Here is a 23,525-nt window from a genome sequence, read left to right on the forward strand (position 1 = left end):
GGGGATGCGCCGAGGGCCCCGTATTCGCGCTGCCCAGAGCTAGGGCTCTGCCCGGAGCCCATGAGCACCATGCGCCTGCTGACACTCGCCCTGCTTTTCTCCTGCTCCTTTGCCCGCGCCGCCTGCGACCCCAAGATCGTCAACATCGGAGCTGTGCTGAGCACGCGGAAGCACGAGCAGATGTTCCGTGAGGCCGTGAACCAGGCCAACAAGCGGCATGGCTCCTGGAAGATCCAACTCAATGCCACCTCCGTCACCCACAAGCCCAACGCCATCCAGATGGCCCTGTCGGTGTGCGAGGACCTCATTTCCAGCCAGGTGCCCACCCCCCCCCCCACCACCACGGCTCTTGCTTCGCAGCTCTTGCCCTTCCCCCACCGCCTCCCCGCCATCCTCCCTCCTCCACCCTCCATCCCTCCTACTGTCCCAGTTTCATCCCACCCTTTCCTAGCTCTCTTAAGAGAGGACCCCTAAGCAAGCTGGCTCATTCTGGAAAGGGCTGGTCTCACTAGCAGCCAAACACCAGTTCCCCATCTCGCCACATCTCTCTCCCCCACAATGGTCACCGGCCACTCTGGTCAGTCGTCTCGAGGTTCCAGGGTTCTAGGTCCTGACCGATGTGTGCAGACGCATGGCAAGCATTTCGTGGTTTGCTTCATCACTGTGTCAGTGAGGGGTGGGTATCCTGGGCTTATGCGTAGAGGTGCTGTTCCAGCCACAAGCCCACACTATGCGCAGGTCTTTAAACAGGATGGGGCCTGGGGCCATCTTTGTCTCTGCTTCTAGACCTCCTTCCCTTCCTCCCTCCCCTTCCCCCATCCATGGGTTTGTCTGAGATGGGAAATGGCCCAGGTGTTGAAGCAGGGTTTTCTGGAGGGTAGGAGCAGGGACTGTGCGTGTGGGAGGTGTCAGGGCCCAGCGTGGGAGCCGCTGACGACCAGAGCCGCGGGGGAGGACAGGACTCCTAGGATTTTGCCTGTCAGAGCTGTCCGCCCCTGTTCAGTGCTGCTTGCTGAATTCCAATGAACCCACGGGATCACTGCAATGCAGCGCTTTATGTAAGAGTCAGGGCCGACACCAGGCCAAATGATGCTCATCTCTGCTCACCTGACAGACACCACATCTGTGGACATCAGTGGACAGGCACACTCACGCAAGCACACATTCACATCTGTGTTTGTGTAGAGATGCCTAGACTTACGTTAGCACACACTCATGCACATTGGTGTTACACGCTCACACACACATCTGCCCAACACACATGCACACCCACGGACACGCAGAGCTTGGCACACCCAGGTGCACATGCAAACGCATGTGCTCACACACATGGGCTCCATCATGCACACACATGCACCCACACATATGGACACGTGGGGGCATACATTTATACACATGCATATTCCAGCACGTTCTCGTGAACACCTGCATGGTCACTCGTGCAGACACAGACTGAACACTTTTGGGTGCAGACTGGAGGTGAGGGCCGGGGGCGGGGGGCAAGAGCCGGTCCAAACAGCTCCAACTGCAGAGGCTGGGGCTGTGCTTTGCCCAGAAATCCCCCCTTCCCACCTCATGAGCCACCTGCACGCTCCCAGCCCCAAGCACTAGAGACAGGACTGGGTGAAGCCTCTGTGGCCAGCAGCTGAGGTCACATGTCCCATCTGGGATGAGGGAGAGACGTGAAGAAGTGGAGTTAGAGAGTCCGGTAGGGCCCTTTTTGGGGACCCCTCCTCCAACTCACAGTTATGCTGTCTGTGAGCATTGTTCCCCCAGACAGCAGCCAGTGCCAGGACCAAAGGTGACGGCAGCAGCTGCCACTAACTGAGCACACCCTATGGGCAAGGGCTGTGCCAGCATGGCAGCCATCGCCCCCACAGTGTGAGGCCGGAGCATGCCCCCCCCGCCACGTGCAGGAGGAGGTGGGCCCTGTGGCTCAGAGAGTGGAAGGCGGAGTTGGAACAGACACAGGTCCTTCTAATGTGAGAGTGGCAGGGAAATGCCCAGCCATCTGCTCCCTGCCACCACCTTTTCCCTGCCTTGGAGGACTGAGCCACTGGCTTCAGACCTGCCTGCAGGGGCTGTGGTCTGGGCAGGAAGGTAGGCTGCACCCCCCCCCACCTCCCTTCCCTTCCTTGAGGGTGTGGTCAGTGCTCAAAGTCAGGACTGGGTCTTGTTCAAACTAGGCTGAGCTCAGCAGGCCCCTGGAAGACACCTGCAAAGGGCTGAGGCTCCAGGGGCTCCTCGCCTGGCCCCTGCCGATAGAGCTCCATCTGCAGTATTAGACGCAGACATTCCAGATCAGCTCTCAGTTTCTGGAACACTGGCCTCTGCACCCAGGAGGAGAGACAGTGGGTGGCGTGGTGTGCTTGTCAGCATGATGCAGGACCAACGACTCTCACCAGCCTGTGCTGGGGGTGATGTGTACCTCCTGGGACATCACAGAACAGTCCTTGCCCTCCCTTTCAGGGTCTTCATACCCACCCCAGGAGCGTCCCTCCAGTGCGAGGGGGGAAGGGAGGCCCCAGGCAGGGGAAGTGCAGGGGAGGGGTCCGTCACCTCCCTGTGTGTCCTGTCGGCCCCCTGGAGTCTTGCTCTGCCTCTGACTCACCCCTTCAATTGTTTTATAGTCTGAGGGTGGTTCTAGGGTCTTGTCCCCTTGCCTGGGGGTGTGTACCCCTTGGGCTGCATGTGTGCACAAATGGTGCCCCTGGATCTCCCCACCCCTGGCCTGCTGAGTTCAGCCTCTGCTGCTTCTGGGCAGCCAGCTCCAGGGCAGTCCCCATCCCACCCTCACCCCCGACTTGTGCTGACCTTGTCCCCTGTGTCCACAGGTCTACGCCATCCTAGTTAGCCACCCACCTACCCCCAACGACCACTTCACTCCCACCCCCGTCTCCTACACAGCCGGCTTCTACCGCATCCCCGTCCTGGGGCTGACCACCCGTATGTCCATCTACTCAGACAAGGTAAGCCTGACCACTCAATGGGGACCCAGCTGGCTCTGTTCCTGTGTTCAGACCCAGCGGCTGAGTTCTGCAGCCCAGGGCCACTGGCAGCTGCCTTGGGGAGAGGGAGGAGGGCGGAGGCACTGAGGTGCTCAGACAGTGGGCTCTGGGCTCAAGGAGCAGCAGGGTGAGACATGAGCTCATGCATTCATGCATGTTCACACACTCGAACCCACACACAGAGCCTCACACACACACAGACTGACACGCACACACATACACACCGATACACATTCTCCTAGCACGCAAACTCAGACTCACACAGACTCACAGATACAAACAAACCCGTACATTCACACCAAGTTCACGTGCACACACAAACACGTTCCCGTGAACACTCAGGGGCGCTTAACCATGCTCTCACACGTGCACACTCACACCACACACACTCTTACACTCATACATACGCTAACGTGTTCACCGTCCCACACACTCATGCTGCATCACACACACACTCACAGGCACACTCATGCACTTATACTCATGCCGACACACACACATACACTCATTCTGGCAGGTGACAGGCACGAATAACAAGCTCTCGGAAGCAGCAGAGGTCCCCGCGGGCTGAGAGAAGGGACAGACAGGTGGATTTTGGAGAGCTGGAGGAGTCTCTGCCAGAGGAGGAAAAGCCTGGAAGGGGTGCACCAGGCAGCCATGAGGTTGTGGGTCCCAGTCCTTCCAGCTGCAGGGCACAGGTGTAAAAGATGTCCGCTTGTGTGCAGGGTAACAGAGGAGGCAGCTCATGGCAGGACAGGCTAGTCTGGGGTGTGCAGGCCCTGGGGCTGCAAGCACCACTACTCAGCAGCATATAGCACCTTTGTGGTCCCTGGGTGGGGAATGGGGGTCTGCCTGGAGCCATCCAATCCTGGAGCAGCCGCTGGAAGAGCCAAGAGGTCACCGAGTTGGTATCCCATAGACGTGGGGACCTCATTCTAGGTCACACAGCTCTCCCACAGCATCTGCCCATGATTCTGGGAGGACTCGTCAGCAGGGGATGCCAAGAACCACCAGGAGGCTGGGAGGGCCTCCCAGCCGGCCCCACATGTTCCTCCAGACCTTGGGCTACCTGTAGACAGATCAGAAGGGGCCAGAGGAGAGGCCGTGTGCTGGGGGCTTCCCAGTCCCCCATCCTCTCCAAGTGCATCTTGCCAGGAGCCCACAGTTCTAGATAAAGCTGCCTAAGGCACGGAGATCATCCCGGCCAGGGCCAGAGGGGTCTGGGGAGTCAGAGGTGAGGGGAAAGGGAAGCCAGAGCCAAAGTGTCTCCAGGAGGCTCCCAAGGGAGGAAGCCAGTTGGAGGCTGGAGCAGCAGCCCTTTCCTGAGGCTCTGGGAGCCCCCGTGTGTAGCTGAGACACACAGACTGTTCAGATGCACTTAGACCTCAACTTCAGAGAAGTGGGGGATCCTTTCCTGTGCCCTCCAACCTCCTTAGCTCTCTGGCACCAGTCCCCTCCTGCACAGAAGGGAGGAGCTGTGCTCTACCCAGAAAAGCGGCTGGGAGGAGGCACCCTCTTCCCAGGGCAGAACCCCGGCCTGGCTTCAGATTGTGGCCCAACTCCCTGGTCCAGCGTGAGGTCAAACCTAATGACCGAACCTCACAACTCTGCCCTGGCCCCACTCATTGTCCCAATCCACTGCCAATCTGTGCCCAACACACGGACCCGGAAGGCCCGGGGTCAGAGCCAGTCCGAGACCCCAAATACAACCCCCTTGCAGCTGTGTTGGCAAGCGGATGAGGGCCAGAGGCAAAAGGGCATTCTTGCACTCTGGTTCCAAGGCGCTGCCCCCCAGGCCACAAAGAGGGAGCAGGTGGGAAAATGGTGTGCACATCTCTGAGGACCACAAGATCAGCATGGGGCTAGTGTTCCGGGTAGACGTGGAGGAGCGAGGCCGAGGAGGGCAGAGCCCGCCACGCACTCCTGTCCTGTCATGCCCCATCCTGGCAGTTATAGGCACACACAGAAGTAAGGCGGGGTCAGCAAGCAATCACCTCTAGACTTGAAGACAAGAAGTATTTAGCCCCAAATAAAGACTTTCGGCACACACGACGGTTCTGTGAATTTGGGAAGGAGTCCAGTGAAGCCCCAGTAGGGATCTTTGAGAGGCTGCCGCAGGGGCTGGCAGCCAGGGAGTAGGGGAGCTCATCTCAGGGACGGTTCCAGAGACCTAATTAATGCCGGTCAGGGTGCTGCTGGGCAGACCCCCAGCTTCTGTTTCTCCGTTTGGATGGCCTGGGGCGGGGGGAGAAGCCAGCAGTGGGAGACGGCAGGGGGAGTGGGGCTCCTGGCTCTGGCAGGTGTCGCCCAGTGGTGCGAGGGCAGAGCTGGGCGGAAGCAGGGTCCCCGGGGTGTGGAGGGCAGCCTGGGCGAAGCGCCCCCATGCCCCCGCTGGCCGCGGGCCGCCGGCGAGCCCCTCAGCCCTCCCGTGTTCCCGCAGAGCATACACCTGAGCTTCCTTCGCACGGTGCCGCCCTACTCGCACCAGTCCAGTGTGTGGTTCGAGATGATGCGCGCCTACAGCTGGAACCACGTCATCCTCTTGGTCAGCGACGACCATGAGGGCAGGGCCGCGCAGAAGCGCCTGGAGACGCTGCTGGAGGAGCGCGAGTCCAAGGTGAGGCCCGGGCCGCGGGCGGGGGGAGCCGGAGCAGGAGCCGAGGAGCCGGAGCCGGAGCCGGCGCGCTGCCCGCCGCTGTGTCTGTGGCCCGTGTGTGCACACCCTTTCTTTCCATCGTGCATGGTCAGCACCACTACGTCTGGCGAGCGCCCGCCCCAGCCTGTTCTCGGCTCATTTCACTCGCTTTGCCATTAGTCGAAATCTCTCCTTCGTGTCAGTCCCTGCGGGGCGAGGGCAGGACCACCTGGAGCTCCGCAAACACCCCGCCCCGCCCACCGCAGCGCCCTCCTCCTCACGGGGCTGCAAGGCCCGCCCCCGGCCCCCGCGCCCCACCCAGACCCGTGCAGTTCCGCCCCCTGGCCCCCTGCAGGCCCCCAGCCCCAGCAGGTGCAGGCCCCAGCCCGGCCCGGCGCGGCCCCGCCCCCTCCCCGCTCCCCATCGGACCCAGTGCCACAGGACCGTGCGTCGTGCCCCTCCCCCAGAGGACCCGGAACCCTCCCTCCCTGGATTCCACGACCTCGCCTCCCCTGCCGCCCTCCCCCTCTCAGCTGCCCATTGTCCTCACCAAAGCTCATCCACGGACATCTGCCCCCCCCCCCATCTTCCTGGGCTCTGCCCCCTTCAGGCCTCCCCCTCCCCGCACTGAGCCCTGGGCCCGAGGCTGTCCCCTCCTCACTCCTACCAGGGGGCTGGGCTCTGAAGTCCTCCAAGAGACCAGTTACCCTCCTGGCTCTAGGCACAGTGACCAACAGCCCCACCCTGGCCCCCACTCTGTGGGGCTGCAGAGAGAGCAGAGTGGCAATTTCTGGGGGTCCAGGTGACCCCCATCCCCTTCCTTGCCTGCCCCCACTGCCAGCTTGAGGAGGCCCAGGGTCCCGCCTTCACCCAGCCCAGAGCACCGAGCACTCAACACCTGTGCCATGGCCCCTGAGTTAGGATGGAGGCCAAGCCGCGCAGAGAGGGAGGAAGGCCTAGGCTGGGGCGGGCCCTGGGAGGCCAGACCAAGGGGGTGGCGGGGAGCATGTTTTGTCTGTGAAGTCAGAGCTGGCTTCAACCAACTTAGTGTCAACCCCAGGCTCCTCATAGTCCCCTGAAGGGAGTAGAGGGCACCGGCTGGCGTGGGTGAAGCCAGAAGGCAGATTCAGAGGGTCCTGGGGGGTCCTGCTGTGGGAGACCGGCTGAGTGTGAGAGGGAGGGCTGACTACCAGCGCCGTGGGCCCCACTCCTCCCAAGACAGCTTCCACCAGTGCCTGGCAGGCTGGTCACCTCCTGGCGTGCCCACCAGTGGCCGCACACACACACACTTACCGGCCATGTCCCCGCACACCCACCCACGTGCACCCCTGCTCACAGGGACATGTGGTCATTCCCAAGACAATCCCCTCACACTTCACATCTCCCACCACAGCCTGAGACTGTACCTGGACACGCACACAGGCCTGTAGCCCATGGACACACTCACCCCACCAACACACACACACAAGTGCGCGGATGGCACTGGCCTTCATTTCCCCACCAAAAAGCTTGTGTAGACGAACACTTTCACACAGATGCCTGCAGACGCACACCACCCCTGTGGGCACACGTGTGTGCACACGCGCACGATCCTGTCAGGTTCTCTGTCCAGTGCACACGTGGGCGGACGGGTGTGCATACACCCGTCAGTGAGAACAGGCGCCAGGGCCTCTAGGGAAGACAGAGGGGAGGATGCCAGGAGGGGAGGGACAGAGGGGACAGGGCATGAGGGAGGGGCTACTCACCCCCCTTTCAGGACTGCCTGGGGTGGGGCGGGCACCGCTGGGACCACATAGCAGGTGCATGGCAGGGGCGGGGGAGGCAGGTGGGACCCTAAAGGGACACGTTTGGTATGGACACAGACAGGGCCGCCCTTTCTCCCAAGCGTGACCTTTTCCAAGAGCACAGCTCCGTGGCCGGGAGCCCCAGTGGCCCCCGTGCCCCCTCGTCCCCTGCACTGCCCTGGCCCCCAGCCCCGCGCGGGCCTCGGTGTTTGCGAGCTCCAGGTACGTGCCCGTCTGCAGACGTGCCGAGGAGGTGGTGTGGTTGCTTTCGCGCCGTCATTTTCAACCGTTTATAATCTTCTTCTGTGTCTGCATATTTTCTCTGTGCACATTATTCATCAGAGTAAAAAAAGGAACTATGAAAACCTCGACCAACTGTCCTATGACAACAAGCGCGGACCCAAGGTATATATGCATGGACGTGCACGCCACCCACCGACTAGGGAGCCCTGGCCTCCAGCGCCTCGGCCACTAGGGCTGCTGTCGGCCCAGCTGTGCTGAGCTGCAGGCCTGAGCCTTGAGGAGAGTGAGGTCAGGAGGCAGGCAGCCGCAGGCAGGAGAGGGCAGGAGCGGGCCGCCCACCGTGGCCTCAGCCTTGGCCTGCACCGAGAAGCAGGCACGGCCGGCCGCAGGAGGAGCTGCTCTCCGGGAAGTGCATGCGAATCTCTGGGACCCCCAGGGTTTCCTCGAGGAACCCAGGAGGGAGCCCGCCCACCCAGCTGCCCGCCTGCCCCTGTCGGTCCAGCCGCTCCTGCAGGGGCCTGCAGGGTCAGGCCTGAGAGGATCTCCCGTGGTTTTGGAAAAGTCGGCCCTATCTCTGCTCCCGGTTGCATTCCAAAACTCTTTTCTGTTTCCTGTCCGCTGCACGCATCCTTCTGAGTCTCGGCCCACTTCAGCTTGCATGCTCAGTGCAAAAGTGAGGACAGGAGAGAGATGGAGCGAGCGCAGGAGAGCGAGCAGGCTGAAGAAAGGACAGCAAGCGAGGCCAGGCCAGGCCAGGCAGGAGCCAGGCAGGCAGGTGCACAGTGCAGGTGGCAGGTGCAGGCCACGGTGGCCCTAGCTAAGCTGCCTCTGGGCTCCTAGCAGCTGCAGCCCGACTCTCGCCCCTGAGGCGCTCCAGCCCATGCCCCAGCCATGTGCTGACACTCTCGCTCACACCGCAGGCTGAGAAGGTGCTGCAGTTCGACCCGGGGACCAAGAATGTGACAGCCCTGCTGATGGAGGCACGGGAGCTGGAGGCCCGGGTCATCATCCTCTCTGCCAGGTGAGTCTGGGCTGGGCCCCTCCCCTGACCTCACCCAGGCCTGCACCTGGGCCAGGGGCTCTGTGGGGCTGACACTGAGTTTCAGCTTCCAAAATGCCATTGCCGAGGAGACCCCCCCCACCCCTCCCACCCCCGCCACGTGTACCCGGAGACTTGGCCCATGCAACGTCCTCTACCTGTCCATCCTTTCTCCTTCCAGTCACCTGTTGCTGCTTGCTCTGACATGGGAGATGGAGAAGTCCCTGCCCTCAGGAAGGCAAACATGGCCCAAGGGGATAGATGTGAACCAGGACTCTGGGAGCCGGGCTCAGGGAAGAAGCCCAGGGAAGGGACATGTGGGTACCAGGGGAGAAGGCCACAGCAGGGAGCGAGCCAGAGTCCTAGGACAGAAGTATTGGAGCAGTTGGAGTGGGCAGGAGGAGAAGGGAACTAGTTAGGGACCTGTGGAAACCAGGTTGCTGCCAGCCAGCACCTCCACCTTGACCTCGGAAATGAGACCGCCAGCACACGGCTGCGCACAGACTATCTGCAAGTGGCTACGTCCCCCCTGGGAAGGGAAAATCCAGGGCACTGGACTAGGAAAACGAAGAGCCCCGCCCCATGGCACAGCCAGGAGGGCCTACATGGACACACCCCAGTCTGCCCTTTCCTAGAAGCACCGCTGGGCTCCAGCGGAGTGGAGAAAGACAACAGGGGTCACCCTGCCCAGAGGAGTGCTCCCCAAATGCTGCTGGCCGGCAGACCACAGAGAGGAAGCCGTACTCTGAGTTGCAGGGCAGGGGTCCATTTGGACATTCAGTCAACAAACCCCTGACACAGAGCCAGGTGCCCCACCTCCTGGTGCTGGGGAGGGTGGGGCTAATCAAGGCTCCTTGGGCGGGGAGGTGGGGAGCCCTGCGCTTCCCGCAGCAGCCGGGAGCTAATGCCCCTCTGCCTCTGTCTTAGGTGGCTAACTGGGTTCACACCGACCATCCAACCCTGGGTGCTGTGGGGAGGGCTCCAGGAGAAAGGTTTAAGGACAGAACCAGGCAAGGTCAGGGGGCTGCCCCATCCCTCCCAGACCGAGCCCCTCGGGGAAAGCCCCACCAGATCCTCCCGTTTGATTTCCCAATTTGTTTATACTCCCCCTCATTCATCATGGGGCTTGAGAGAGGCTCAGTTGATGTGGTAGGATCAAAGAATGGGTGGGTGGGTGGGTGGACAAGTAGACAGACAGATGGACAAACGGACAGTCAGCTAACAACCGGAAGGCCCCTTCAACCAGCACAGAGCAACCCAAGGAACTCATTATGCCAAAACATAGATGTTCAACTGTTGGGCACTTTTACAAAGGATGAGGTCACAGCAAACTAGAACCGCTCAGCCCTCACCTTGTCACCAGAGTGGCCGCAGGACACAGGCCAGAAGCCATCCACAGAAGCCACCACACCCAGGTCCCGGCAGAGGGGTCTCCACCGTTTATCCTGTGCTCAGTGAGGTCCCACACCACACCCTGAAGCCCCCCGAGCACGGGCCGGGAGGGGCTTGGCCTGTGTCGCCCGCCCCCCGGCTCAAAGACAGGTTTCGCAGGTGCGTCTCAGGAGAAGGTCAGCTCAGGGCAGGCGATGTGGTCGCATCTGACAGCTGCACACACCATGCACACGTGGGCAGCACACGCAGCACGCCCATGCACACCACACACACGTGTGCACAGCCAGACAAACCGGTGTGCACTTGCCCACAGGCACACAGCATATTCACACCACACGCACACGTACACATACACACATGTTCTATAGACACACACCCTATGCACACGCGTGTGCACACCCACACCCACACACAGTGCACACACACATTACACATGCACGTGCAGGCGGGACCCCACATACACCACACACGCTTCTATACGGACTATGCACGCCTATACACACGTGCACACACACCGCACATACATGTGCTCCAACCAACACGCGCAGGGCACACATGTAGTCGTGCACGCACACACCGCATGCATGCACCCACCCCACGCGTGCACACGCACTGCAACAAAGGCAGAGCAGCCCTACCAACCCCGCGGCCCCCAGAGACCTCTCGCATCCACACGAGGCCCCTCCCGGGACCGTTAGGACTGGAAGGGACCCCTCCCCTCACACCTGGGCTCCTGGGCACAGAGACGCCCGAGTTTCACGACAGGGCCACCAGCCGCCCAGCTCGTCCAGGTCCCCAGGAGCCAGGGAGGCCAGGGAACGGCACACACCCGGCACTTCTGCCTCACACGCGGGCTCCTCCTTCGCGAGGGCCCTTGGGAGCATTTTGTGCGGAGCCTCCTGAAACCAATCTTAGTTTTTGAGCAATGTTCAGAGGGCAGGGAGGTCGTTTCTCAAACTTCATTTTCATCTTCCGGAATTGCCTTTTCTGGAACCGATTACTTCCCTAAAACAGTTTGACGGGTTGATCAGGATTTTGCCGACAACTTTTTACTAGTCATCACAATTCGTGCAGACAAGCACAGGCGTGCACCCTGCCCCCTCAGCCAAACGTCCCGGACCTGAATCTTGTCACTCAGACGGGCTTCTCTGCCAGCTCCCGTGGGCAGCCTGGGCCCCTCCAGGCACCGCACCGGCTTTGCCGGGCAATCCTGGCTGGAGGCTCTCCTTTGGTCGCGGGTGTGGTGCTGCCCAGCACGGGGCCCCTCTCTGTGTGTGGCTCACATCTGACAGGAGCATGTCGTGTAGTGCAAACACTGAAGGCCTACATTTCCTCATTGGCTAATCCTTGAGAAAAGTGGGGGCAGACCCCTTAGGGAGTCTAGAGTCACCTCAGTTTCCAGACTCAGTCATTGTGAAAATAACCCAACACTCCGACAGTCTGTCCAGCCCCTCTGTACCCTGCATTAGCAAAATGCCAGCTGTGGTCTAGGCCCATCGGGGGCCAGGTCCAGGCTGGCAGAGAAGGGAAGGTGGGAGCAGGGGGAGGACCCCCAGTGGCCCCCATAGCCCCACCAGGCCCAGGATCCTTGTCCTGACGAGGAGAGCCCTAGGGGACCAGGTGCACAGGGGCTCCCCTGTAAGGACACCCCGAGAGCTCAGGATCACATGCGGCTCCAAGGCAAGGCCCTGCACTGTGTCCTGCCACCACCCCATCCCTGGGCGGCAGGACACGCACAGCTGCTGGACAGCCTGAGGAGCGGGAGCAGCGGCTCTCGGCTCTGGTCTCTGTCCAGCGGCTTCCTCTGCAATGCGGAGGGCAGTTCCCAGGCACTGGGTCCCACCAACATCTGACCGACCTGGAGCGTCCCCGCCCCCTCATCTTGCATGTGTGCATGTGGAGAACCAGAGTGGTACGGCTTGTCCAGGAGGGTGGCAGGAGCACGGGCTCTGCGGTGACTGTCCACACACAGACCCAAGACTGCCAGTCACCATTACTTGTGTGCTTTGGGTGCCTTGGTTTCCCCTCCTGCCACAGGGATAGTACTGATGTCTGCGGCATAGGGATACCATGATAATTAAATGCGGGAGTCTGTGTAAAGCGCTCAGAGCAGTGCCTGGCACCTGGTGAGCAAGTGAGCAATCGACAATGACCCCTGACCCTACTCGCCAAGGCAGGAGGCCAGCAGGAGAGGCTGGAAGCTCTGGGGGTCTGGGCCCCATTACCCCATCCCTACCCTCCACACCCTCCCCTCACCTCTGTAGCAGGGAGAGGGGGAGGGTCCTCCCGGCCCACGTGTGGGCTGGCGATGCAGGCTGGTACTGGTCCCTCTGCACCATCACTGGACCCAGAAAGGGCTGGAGGCAGCGGTGTTGCTGGGCCTGTCACCTCTGCAGTGTCCCCAGGCCTCTTTCCAGGGGAGGGCAGGGCTGGGGGACAAAGGGCAGCAGGCCCAGACTCCAGAGGAGGACCTGCGAACTGGGACTGGGAGCAGCCGTGGTCCGGCGGGGAAAGGCTCGCGTCCTGGCCCGTCAGCCCCCTCTGCCCCACAGCGAGGACGATGCCGCCACCGTGTACCGCGCAGCCGCGATGCTGAACATGACGGGCTCCGGGTACGTGTGGCTGGTGGGGGAGCGCGAGATCTCAGGGAACGCTCTGCGCTACGCCCCGGACGGTGAGTGCTGGGCGCCTGCGGGTGCCGGGGGGCAGGGGCTCCCCACGGACCCTAAGCCACCACACTCGCCCCAGGCATCATCGGACTGCAGCTCATCAACGGCAAGAATGAGTCAGCCCACATCAGCGACGCGGTGGGCGTGGTGGCCCAGGCGGTGCACGAGCTCCTGGAGAAAGAGAACATCACCGACCCGCCCCGGGGCTGCGTGGGCAACACCAACATCTGGAAGACAGGGCCGCTCTTCAAGAGGTGGGCGGGGTTCTCTTCTAGGAGTGGGCGGGGACTAGACTCCAGGGGTGGGCGGGGACCATCCAGAGGTGGGAGGGAACTATCGTCCAGAGGTGGGGGGGGGGACTATCCAGAGATGGGCGGGAACTATCGTCCAGAGGAGGGGGGGGGGAACTATCCAGAGATGGGCGGGGACTAGCCTCCAGAGGTGGGCGGGGACCATCCAGAGGTGGGCGGGGACCATCCAGAGATGGGAGGGAACTATCGTCCAGAGGTGGGGGGGGGGGGACTATCCAGAGATGGGAGGGAACTATCCTCCAGAGGTGGGCGGGCTCCCTTCTAGAGGTGGGCGGGGACTATCCTCCAGAGGTGGGCGGGGCTGTCTTCTAGGGGTGGGCGGGGACTAGCCTCCAGAGGTGGGCGGGGCTGTCTTCTAGGGGTGGAGGGGGGGTGTCTCTTCTAGAATGGGTGGGGCACCCTTCTAGAGGTGGGCGAGGCTGTCTTCTAGAGGTGGGTGGTGCCTCGCTGGAGATGGGAGTAGTCCTCTTCAGCAGGTGGTCCAGGGCAGCCTGCTGCTGACATCCTACAGACGCAGTCATCTCCGCGACTTTCCTCCTCGTTCCCCCATCTCTCTCCCACCACCACCACCTCCATCTCCACTGTGCTAATCACCCATCTCATTGCCAACACTGACATTAATGCTTCAAATGCCAGTGAAGTCGTGGCTGCCTCCACTGCTCCTGACCCCACCTTTTAACACTGCAGCCAACCCTGAGACCCACTCCAGCTACACAGGGTAGTTGACAACCTTTGGGAGGAGGCTCCTGCTGCAGATGGGGACAGGGAACCCAGCAGATCAGACAAAGAAGCCCCCAAAAGGATGGAACCCAAGCCCGTAGAGAGCCAGGGTTGGCCAGATGCCCCAGTGGGTGGCCACAAAGGGGCAGGAGTTAACTCACAGCACCCTGGACACTATGCCACTCAGCCCATCACCAGGCCCCCCACCCCCACTACATAGTGAACACTGAGTAGCGTGTGCAGAACATGGTTATGGTGCCCACAACAGGAGTACGAACACAGCTGCAGGTCTATGCAGCATATGTGCACAGACTCAGAGAGGCATGTGGCACACACACACACACGTGCCACAAGTACATGTAGAGGGGTGCATCCACACAAAGATCACGTGTGCTCACATGTATGGCCCCATGGACACACATACACATGAGTGTGCACACACAGCAAGACAGGACCTCAGCCCTACCTCCCCCACTTGCTGGTGAACAGGCTGGTGCATCCTGCCTGGGCTTACTCCTCCTCACTTGTTAAGCAAGGATGACAGCTGGGAGGGAATGTCCCAACCCACAGAAAGCTCCGGATGGGTCTGGTGCTCGGGACCTGCCGGGCTACCATAGCTGTGTTATCCGTCTGGTGCTGGCAGGCCGGGACACCATCACCAGATGCCCAGCATGAGGGTCTGACGTCTGCTGATCTTTCTTTCTTGGGACTGAGGCAGAAGAAGGCGCTCGGGCTCAGAAGGCCAGGGAGAGAGAGTGTCTCTGATAAGTCTGCCCACACTCCCCTCTGCAGAGTGCTGATGTCTTCCAAATATGCAGACGGCGTGACAGGCCGCGTGGAATTCAATGAGGATGGGGATCGGAAGTTCGCTAACTACAGCATCATGAACCTACAGAACCGGAAGCTGGTGCAAGTGGGCATCTACAATGGCACCCATGTAGGTGGGGGTCATGAGGGGGTGGGGGCTGGGGCCTTAGGGTCCTGGGGCCAAGACCCCTGCGTGGCCACCCTCCATCTCATACTCCCACCCCCAGGTCATCCCCAACGACAGGAAGATCATCTGGCCGGGTGGAGAGACAGAGAAGCCCCGAGGGTACCAGATGTCCACCAGGCTGAAGGTGGGGACCCCGCCACCCTGTGTCAGCATCCACACCCCAGACGCTCCATCCAGCTCCTCAGGCCCAGAGGAGGGGACAGGGAGGTCAATGAAAGTGACTGAAGGAAGTGGGGAATGACCATCACCTGGCTGCTCTAGCCTGCACCTGGCACCACAGAGGAAGCAGGGCGAGCAGGTGGAGGGATGAGAGGAAGCTGCCGGCCCCCCATCCCATGGGCTCTCTCCAGTGCCTCTCCTGATGCAACTCCACTTAAGCCTAGGGAAGCCGTGTGGGACAGGACTCTCCTGGGATGAGCTGATAGGGGACGGAGGGACCACGAGGTGGTTATTCTGTGGACCTCAGCCTCAGCACTCTCCGTCCTGAGTCCTGGTTCTTGAGATGCCATTTCCACACCCCTCATCACCCTTCTGGGTAGTCCTAGCCACCCCCACCCCCAGTCTCACAGCCTCCTGACATGACCGAGTCAAACCGTCCTTTTGGCCCCCTCCCCCACCGCTGGGCATTCCCCATAGCAGGCTGTTCTCTCCTTGGCTCTCTCCCTGGGCCTCTGGGAGCCCCTCCTTTGCTGGCCTTTCCCCTCGAAATTTCCCTTCCTTGCTCCTTTGGGCTCATCCCTCCTTCACGGTCATCATCCTTCACGACGGGCAGGGTGGGCTTTTCCAAAGCAGTTTGATACCTTGAATTGAAAAGTCTGAAAGTAAGAGCCCAAACACTGATGACCAGATGGTCCCATTCAGGCCTCCAGATGCAGATGGCTTTGCACAACGTTTTTTTGTTTGTTTGTTTGTTTTGTTTTGTTTGGCTCATTGATTTTTTAAAGGCACAAACATATTGCTTGTATAAGATAAAAACTTTTTTTTAAAAAAAGAAAAACATGATGAAAGTTTAAAAAGCAATAAGCTCCTTCAGGTGCTCCCAGTCTCCCTGGGGAAAAGTCAAAATGCTGCCCTTGCAGCTGAGACTCTGGTCGGCCCGCCCCTGGAGACCCGCCCTCCCCAGCATGCCAGCAGAGGGTCCCTGTCAAACCGACCCCTGCCTACTCTGCGTGCCCAGCTCCAACAGCGCCTCCTCGGGGCCCTCGTCAGTGTGTTGCATTTGGGTCAGCCCCCCGTGTCCCTATCTGCCCTCCCCACCCCCAGGCTCTGTGCCTGCGAAAGACAGGGAGAAGAGAGAACACCAGCACAAGCCTCGAGGGGGCCCTGGGTTGAGAGGCAGGCTACGGGAGAGAGGACAGCGACCAGAAAGAGGAAAGAGGAGGGGAGCAAAGCTAGGTGGTCAAATGCTCACTGCTGAGGAGACTGAGGGCCAGGAGAGGCCAGGTGACCAGATAAGGGTGATCCTTGTGTGTCCCAGGTCCTGTGCAGACTTGGAGTGGATGCCAGACACGCCCCTGTCCTCATGGTGGGCAGTGGAGGGCAGGGTGCATGCTCTGGGCTGGGACAGGGAGTTTTTCATCCCTGAGAAATCAGAGACGGTGCTGGGCAGACTGGACATTCCAGCAGGCTCTGATGGAGGGAGTGAGGCATAAAGCAATACCCCAAAGACAAGTGGCCAAGAGGAAGGGACAGTGTTTCAGAAGGCCCTGAGTAGTCTGGGGACCCTCCCAGGGACAACAGGCAGGTGTTGCTGACGATGGCCAGGGAAGATGTGGAGCTAAGCAGAGGGCAGTGGCTGGAGGTGGGGGGACGTCAGGGATTTGGAGGGCCTCCAGGGGAGTCTGGGAGCTTAGGGTGGGTGGTCCAGGCTGGGTCTTCTCCCCACCCCCCCAGATTGTGACGATCCACCAGGAGCCTTTCGTGTACGTCAAGCCCACGCTGAGCGATGGCACATGCAAGGAGGAGTTCACCGTCAATGGGGACCCCGTCAAGAAAGTGATCTGCACCGGGCCCAACGACACGTCGCCGGGCAGCCGTGAGCGCGGGGCTGGGGCGCAGGAGCGGGGCGAGGCGGGGCGGAGGGCCCGGGAGCTCGGCGGCGACGGCCCCTGCTCTCCCCCCTAGCTCGCCACACGGTGCCTCAGTGCTGCTATGGCTTCTGCATCGATCTGCTCATCAAGCTGGCGCGGACCATGAACTTCACCTACGAGGTGCACCTGGTGGCTGACGGCAAGTTCGGCACTCAGGAGCGGGTACGCGTGGATTGCTGGGTGCCACGAGGGACGGGTCCCGGTGGATGCAGTCTGGCGAGGGACCGGGCCTGGGGTGGGCGGGGCCTGCGGGCCCGGGGGCGGGGCCTACGGATTGGGGCGGGGCCTGGAGTGGGTGGACCCAAGAGCTGAGCTAGGGCAGGGGCCGGTCCGGGTCGCCGCAGTGGGGCTGACGGCGTTCGCGCGCCCACCGGCTGTGTCGCCACGCAGGTGAACAACAGCAATAAGAAGGAGTGGAATGGGATGATGGGCGAGCTGCTCAGCGGGCAGGCGGACATGATCGTGGCGCCGCTGACCATCAACAACGAGCGTGCGCAGTACATCGAGTTCTCCAAGCCCTTCAAGTACCAGGGCCTGACCATTCTGGTCAAGAAGGTGCGCAGGGCCCGGCGGCGCTGGAGTGGGTTCCTAGGTGAGCCCGGACGGCGCTGACAGCCTGTCCACCTGCAGGAGATCCCCCGTAGCACGCTGGACTCGTTCATGCAGCCCTTCCAGAGCACGCTGTGGCTGCTGGTGGGGTTGTCGGTGCATGTGGTGGCCGTGATGCTGTACCTGTTGGACCGTTTCAGGTGAGCGCGGCCCGGGGGCCGGACACCTCCGTCTGCGGGGGCGGGGCGGAGCCGGGCGCGGGGGCGGGGCAGGGCTGCCCCTCCCGTCCTCTCCCGCCCGCGCTCTGCGCCCCGCAGCCCCTTCGGCCGGTTCAAGGTGAACAGTGAAGAGGAGGAGGAAGACGCGCTGACCCTGTCTTCGGCCATGTGGTTCTCCTGGGGCGTCCTGCTCAACTCGGGTATCGGGGAAGGTGAGCCGCGCCCGGGCCGCATCCCACTCTGCCCCTTCCCGCCTGCCGGGAGCTGACAGTCCTCTGCTCGCAGGCGCCCCCCGGAGCTTCTCGGCGCGCATCCTGGGCATGGTGTGGGCCGGCTTCGCCATGATCATCGTGGCCTCCTACACCGCCAACCTGGCGGCCTTCCTGGTGCTGGACCGGCCGGAGGAGCGCATCACGGGCATCAACGACCCACGGGTGAGGCCTGGCCGGCTGGGAGCGGGGGGCGTGAGGTCAGCGGCGCTCTGCCTCGGGTGGGCTCCGGGAGCAGCCGCGAGCCCTGCGCTCTGCCCCCGCAGCTGAGGAATCCCTCCGACAAGTTCATCTACGCCACGGTGAAGCAGAGCTCGGTGGACATCTACTTCCGGCGGCAGGTGGAGCTGAGCACCATGTACCGGCACATGGAGAAGCACAACTACGAGAGCGCCGCGGAGGCCATCCAGGCCGTGCGGGACAAGTGAGGGGGGGCGGGACAAGTGGGGGGGGCAGGGGAGGGGCATCCACCCGACAGGAAGAGTGAGGGTGTCCGGGCTGGATGGGAACCAGAGGATGGAGATAGAGGTGAGGTTTCCAGGTGGGCAGGGCGAAGGAGTGCAAGGTGCAGAGGTGAGGGCAGCCTGATTGTGCAGGGCGCCTGTGACCCCTGCCCCTGCCCACAGCAAGCTTCATGCCTTCATCTGGGACTCGGCGGTGCTGGAGTTCGAGGCCTCGCAGAAGTGCGACCTGGTGACCACCGGCGAGCTGTTCTTCCGCTCCGGCTTTGGCATTGGCATGCGCAAGGACAGCCCCTGGAAGCAGAACGTCTCCCTGTCCATCCTCAAGTGAGTTGCCTCACCCGCGCCTACTGCCCTTCGCCCTTCTCCAAGAGGCGTCCACCGGAGGCGGACCCCTCCCCAGAGCCAGACCCTACCGCCTAGGCACACAGGCCCTGCCTCCTGCACCAGGGTCCAGGCCCCATGCCCCGGTCCCCCTCCCACTCCGAGATGGTCCCTCCCAGGTCCCATGAGAACGGTTTCATGGAGGATCTGGACAAGACCTGGGTGCGGTACCAGGAGTGTGACTCTCGCAGCAACGCCCCTGCTACCCTCACCTTTGAGAACATGGCAGGTAGGTCTCCCCGTTTCCCTCGACGCCCGTGCTGATGCTGGTGGGGTTCTCCAAGGGACCTGTACACTGGCCAGCCAACAGCTGAGATGCTGGGTCCTGCCCCACAGGGGTCTTCATGCTGGTGGCTGGGGGCATCGTGGCTGGGATCTTCCTGATTTTCATTGAGATCGCCTACAAGCGACACAAGGATGCTCGCCGGAAGCAGATGCAGCTAGCCTTTGCGGCAGTGAACGTGTGGAGAAAGAACCTGCAGGTAGGGCAGGCCACCCTCCGAGGCCTGGTGCCCATGGCCCGGCCTGGCCCCGGCCCTCCTCCATTCCCACAGGCCGAAGCACTGGCTCAGGCTCCCAGGAGCCCATGTGGGCAGGACTGGAGCTAGGAGCCACGACCAGGGGCCGCGTTGCTGGGGGACCACCTGCAGGTGGCTGCCCCCTGCAAAGCCTGGCTCCAAGCCTCCGCCTGGCCCCTCTGTCTCCAGAGTCGCCCGCCGGCGCCCATTCCATAGGAAGGCAAACTGAGGCAGGGTAAGACAGGGACCCACCTGGGTGTAGCACGTGAGTCCAAGACATATTCTGCCCTCGCCGCCCCATGCCTCTCCTTGGCACCCGCCAGGGACCCCCTTCCCTGCTGCCCTGCTGTGTCCTGTGCTCCATAACTCCAGCCTGAGTCGGGCCAGCTGGCCCTGCCTGGCACCCCAGGCCGTGTCTGTGGGAACTTGCTGCCAGCAGGAGACAGGCTGCCCAAGGGGGTAGGGCAGACAGTGGGGCCTGTGCAGGCCTGTGGGCTCATGGCCCACGGCCCAGTTCTGGCTTCCTTCATCTCTTCTCTTTCTCTGGGCACCTCCCAGAGCCCGTGTCTGGGGATAAAGTTGATGTTCAGAGAGGGAGGGCCATGGGGGGACGGGTTGCTGGAGCCCCCACTCCTCTCATCTGCCTACTCTTGCTCTTGGGACCTGGTCACTGTCTCACTGGCTGGCACAGGGCCGTCCTGGCCACCAGACCCCAGGCCAGGGTCTGGAAGCCGCCGCCATCCATCTATCTCTCCAGTTCATCTTGCCGCCTGCCTTTGGCCCCTCAGCCCCTTCCTGAATCTTGGCGTCCCCCTCGGGACAGAACGGCTGGCAGGGCCCAGGGCCGACTCCTCCAGTGCCTGGGGGACTCTCCTCCTTGGGAGACCTGTAATCCAGGGCCACCCAGGAGCCAGGGAGCTGGGTCGACCTCCCAGGAAGAGAGCCAGACCGGACCCCCCACCCCCCGCCCCAAGCCCAGCCCAGCCCAGCACAAGCAAGGTCAGGCCCATGACCGGGCAGGAGCAGAGGCCGCCTGCGTACGTTGGCTGCTGGTCCGTCTGTCCAGCACAGGGAGGCAGGCAGGAGCGAGGGCCCGAGTGGCCAGCCAGGCTGGGCAGCAGCCCCGAGGAGCAGGCGAGGGCAGGTGTGGCCGCCACCCTTAGCTGTCTAATCACTTATACATATTCATTTTAGGATAGAAAGAGTGGTAGAGCAGAGCCCGACCCTAAAAAGAAAGCCACATTTAGGGCTATCACCTCCACCTTGGCTTCCAGCTTCAAGAGACGTAGGTCCTCCAAAGACACGGTAAGGGGAAGAACGCCCAGTCCCACGTCTCCGACTCTTATCTCGCCCCGCCCCCGTGTCTGTGTCCCGTGCATCAGGCGTGCCCTCTCCCTCACCATCCCATTCACCCCACCTCTGACCGCTGTGGCTCTTCTGCCTTCATCTCTATTTGCCCAGCACATGAGGTCTTCACTCTCTCTAGACCTTTCTTGGTCCTTTCTCCCACTGGCCCTCACGGGGTCCTCTTTCCCCATGTGTCTCTGCGTTGGTCTGCCCCCCATGCCATGACGCCATGCGCCATCTTGAAGCTGTGTCATGTCGTTGGTCAGCCAGTCAGCCTCTGAGCCCGGGGCCCCTGGGAGCCCAGAGCCAATCTGTCCTGGACTCCTCACCTGTCGGGAGGCCACGCCACCTCTGTTACATCCGTTTCTCCAGCCTCTCCCAGAGGAGCCCACTGCCCTCTCTCCCCACTTGCGACATCCGTGGAGGGGTGGCTGTGATGTCCCATCCGCCCATCTGTCTGGCCGCCAGCCCTGCCACCCAGACACCTGTCTCACGTGTCTCACCAGAGCCATGCCTGTTGCATCCCCTTCATGTGGTCTCTGTGTGGGCCGGGGCTGGGGGCCGGGCCTGGCTCCGTCTGGGTGGACGGCTGGGGCCTGGAACTGGAACAGGTCCCCAGCCACAGGGGACCGTCAGGCGGGGATGGGGGGGCACCAGAGCGGGTGGAGCCCACCCCAGGCTGAGCTGTGGCCTGCAGAGCCGGAGTCACTGAGGCTCCCAGGCAGAGGCCCAGGAAGGAGAGGCCTCCCGGGAGGAGACCAGCGCCTCAGCTCCTGACCCTCTAGCCCCTCCCCATAGGGCGTCAGAGCAGGCCTCCGACCTTTGGCAGCTTGTCACCGCACCAATGTGCACATTTGGAATAAAAGCCCTTAAAACGGACCCAGCCTTGCTAGGGGTGCCCCGGTCCAAGGTGGGGAGGGGGTGGCCCAGAGTTAGCATTGCCCTTGGCCTCCCTGCAGTCCAGGGGCCGGCTTGGCCTCCATCTTGTGGGGGCTTATGCTCCAAGGTGGAAATGGGATTTGCAACCCCCCCCCCCACACACACAGCACACTGGAAAGGGGCCAGATCTCCAGGACACAGACAGGGCTTGGCACATAATGATCTGAGACCAGGGTGAAGCCATCAGGCCATCAGGGTGCCCCAAGAGGGGCCCATGTGGCCTGGCTGCTCTGCTTCCCAGGAGGGGCTTGGCACTGGGAGGGTAGGTGAAGAGTGAGGGGCTGGGAGCTGGGAGCACGGCCTGGGGCTTCACAGGCCTGAGAAAGTGGGCAGAGCCTGAGCCAGGGGCCCTGCCAAGGGGTTCAGGAAGAGATCCAAGACCAGAGAGGAGAGGTGGTGGGGCAGGCCTGGGGAGAGGGTATCCTCGTAGACAGCACTTTTAGGGAGGAGCACCAAAGTTACACAGGTGTTAGGCTGCTTTGTGAGGGTGTCATGACCCCCCCATACTCCTACCCAAAGAAAACCCGCATGCCCCTTAGCTGGTCCAGGCGCAACTCAGAGACCTTTGAGATGCCTTTCTGGGGACACAATCCCAACAGACTCTTTGCCCGAGCCTCTGTGGGCACCAGGGACCATTTCCCAGGCCAGTCCTGACACCGTGTGGCATCTGGGGCGGGCCCCGCCCTGTAGGGATGACTGGGGGTACTGCCAGCTGGGGGGGGGGGGCTGGGCGGGGGAGGGCAGCCCAGTTCCCATCCTGTTTCGGGCTGGGCGCCTGCTTGGAGGGAGGCCTGGGTGGGGGGCTCTGTTGGGAGGGGTGGGGTTGATCCGGCTGCTAAGATCCTCTGCCCCTGTCCTGTGGCCGGTCTGGGCCAGGGCAGCACTGGGCGCTCAGGGCTGGGGTCCCTGGCGGCCAGCGGGGCCAGCGGGTATTGATTGTTGGTTCTTATTTATAGAGCACCGGGGGTGGACGCGGCGCTTTGCAAAACCAAAAAGACACAGTGCTGCCGCGACGCGCTATTGAGAGGGAGGAGGGCCAGCTGCAGATGTGTGCCCGTCATAGGGAGAGCTGAGACGCCCTGCCCGCCCTCCTCTGCCCCCCTCCCCCGCAGACAGACAGACAGATGGACGGGACAGCGGCCCGGCCCACGCAGAGTCCCGGAGCACGACGGGGTCAGGGGGAGGAGCGCCCCCCAGCCTCCCCCAGGCCGCGCCCGCCCGCCCGCCGGTCGGCCGGCTGGCCGGTCCACCCGTCCCGGCCCTGCGCGTGCCCCCGAGCATGGGGGCTAACGGGCTGCCTTGTCTGTGTATTTCTATTTTGCAGCAGTACCATCCCACTGATATCACGGGCACGCTCAACCTCTCAGATCCCTCGGTCAGCACCGTGGTGTGAGGCCCCCCGGAGGCGCCCACCTGCCCAGTTAGCCCGGCCAAGGACACTGATGGGTCCTGCTGCTCGGGAAGGCCTGAGGGAAGCCCACCCGCCCAAGACTGCCCACCCTGGGCCTCCCGTCTGTCTGTCCACCCTGCTGCCTGGCGGGCAGCCCCTGCTGGACCGAGGCTCGGACCAGAGCGGCTGAGGACAGGCCAGAGCTGAGCTGGCTGGGCAGGGCCGCAGGGCACTCCGGCAGAGGCAGGGCCCTGGGGTCTCTAAGCAGTGGGGGAGAGGGGCTAACCTGGCCCCGGAGGGGCTTGGAGCAGAGACTGAAGCCCCATCCTTCCCCTTCCACTACCAGAGCCACAGTGGGGGTGTGAGGCCCCAACTGGCTGGGTCACCCCCTCCTCCAGCGCCTGCTCTTGGCAGCCTCGGCTCCACCCCTCTCCTTTTCTTACCCTTGTCCCTTCTTGGCTTGACCCCCATCCACCCAGCTGGCCCTGCCCCTCCCCAAGGGCAGACTCTGACCCTCAGCTGGCAGCTGCCTCCCAGGAGCTCCCTGGGTTCTCCGCTGCCTCTG

At 62.4% G+C, this 23,525-nt stretch overlaps 1 protein-coding gene across 5 annotated transcripts; it reads left to right on the forward strand.

Annotated features, from left to right (window-relative positions):
• The first annotated feature begins 60 nt into the window (after window positions 1–60).
• GRIN1 (glutamate ionotropic receptor NMDA type subunit 1) lies at window positions 61–22,963 on the forward strand. Of its 5 annotated transcripts, XM_026489792.3 has the most exons (21): window positions 61–318; window positions 2,835–2,969; window positions 5,449–5,625; window positions 7,770–7,832; window positions 8,591–8,691; window positions 12,654–12,775; window positions 12,850–13,024; window positions 14,594–14,738; window positions 14,836–14,919; window positions 16,689–16,830; window positions 16,920–17,047; window positions 17,276–17,440; window positions 17,516–17,634; window positions 17,752–17,864; window positions 17,938–18,086; window positions 18,188–18,345; window positions 18,548–18,709; window positions 18,886–18,995; window positions 19,103–19,248; window positions 20,479–20,589; window positions 22,895–22,963. In XM_026489792.3, the coding sequence occupies exons 1-21, from the start codon at window positions 61–63 to the stop codon at window positions 22,961–22,963; spliced, it is 2,832 nt and encodes a 943-aa protein (XP_026345577.1). The 5 variants fall into 5 exon arrangements, with proteins under 5 accessions (XP_026345577.1, XP_026345578.1, XP_026345641.1 ...); XM_026489793.3 differs by lacking the exon at window positions 20,479–20,589; XM_026489856.3 differs by lacking the exons at window positions 7,770–7,832; window positions 22,895–22,963 and adding an exon at window positions 22,527–22,643.
• Window positions 22,964–23,525: the final 562 nt, after the last annotated feature.

This window comes from Ursus arctos, unplaced genomic scaffold, assembly GCF_023065955.2.
Source record: "Ursus arctos isolate Adak ecotype North America unplaced genomic scaffold, UrsArc2.0 scaffold_18, whole genome shotgun sequence".
Classification (NCBI taxonomy): Eukaryota; Metazoa; Chordata; class Mammalia; order Carnivora; family Ursidae; genus Ursus; species Ursus arctos.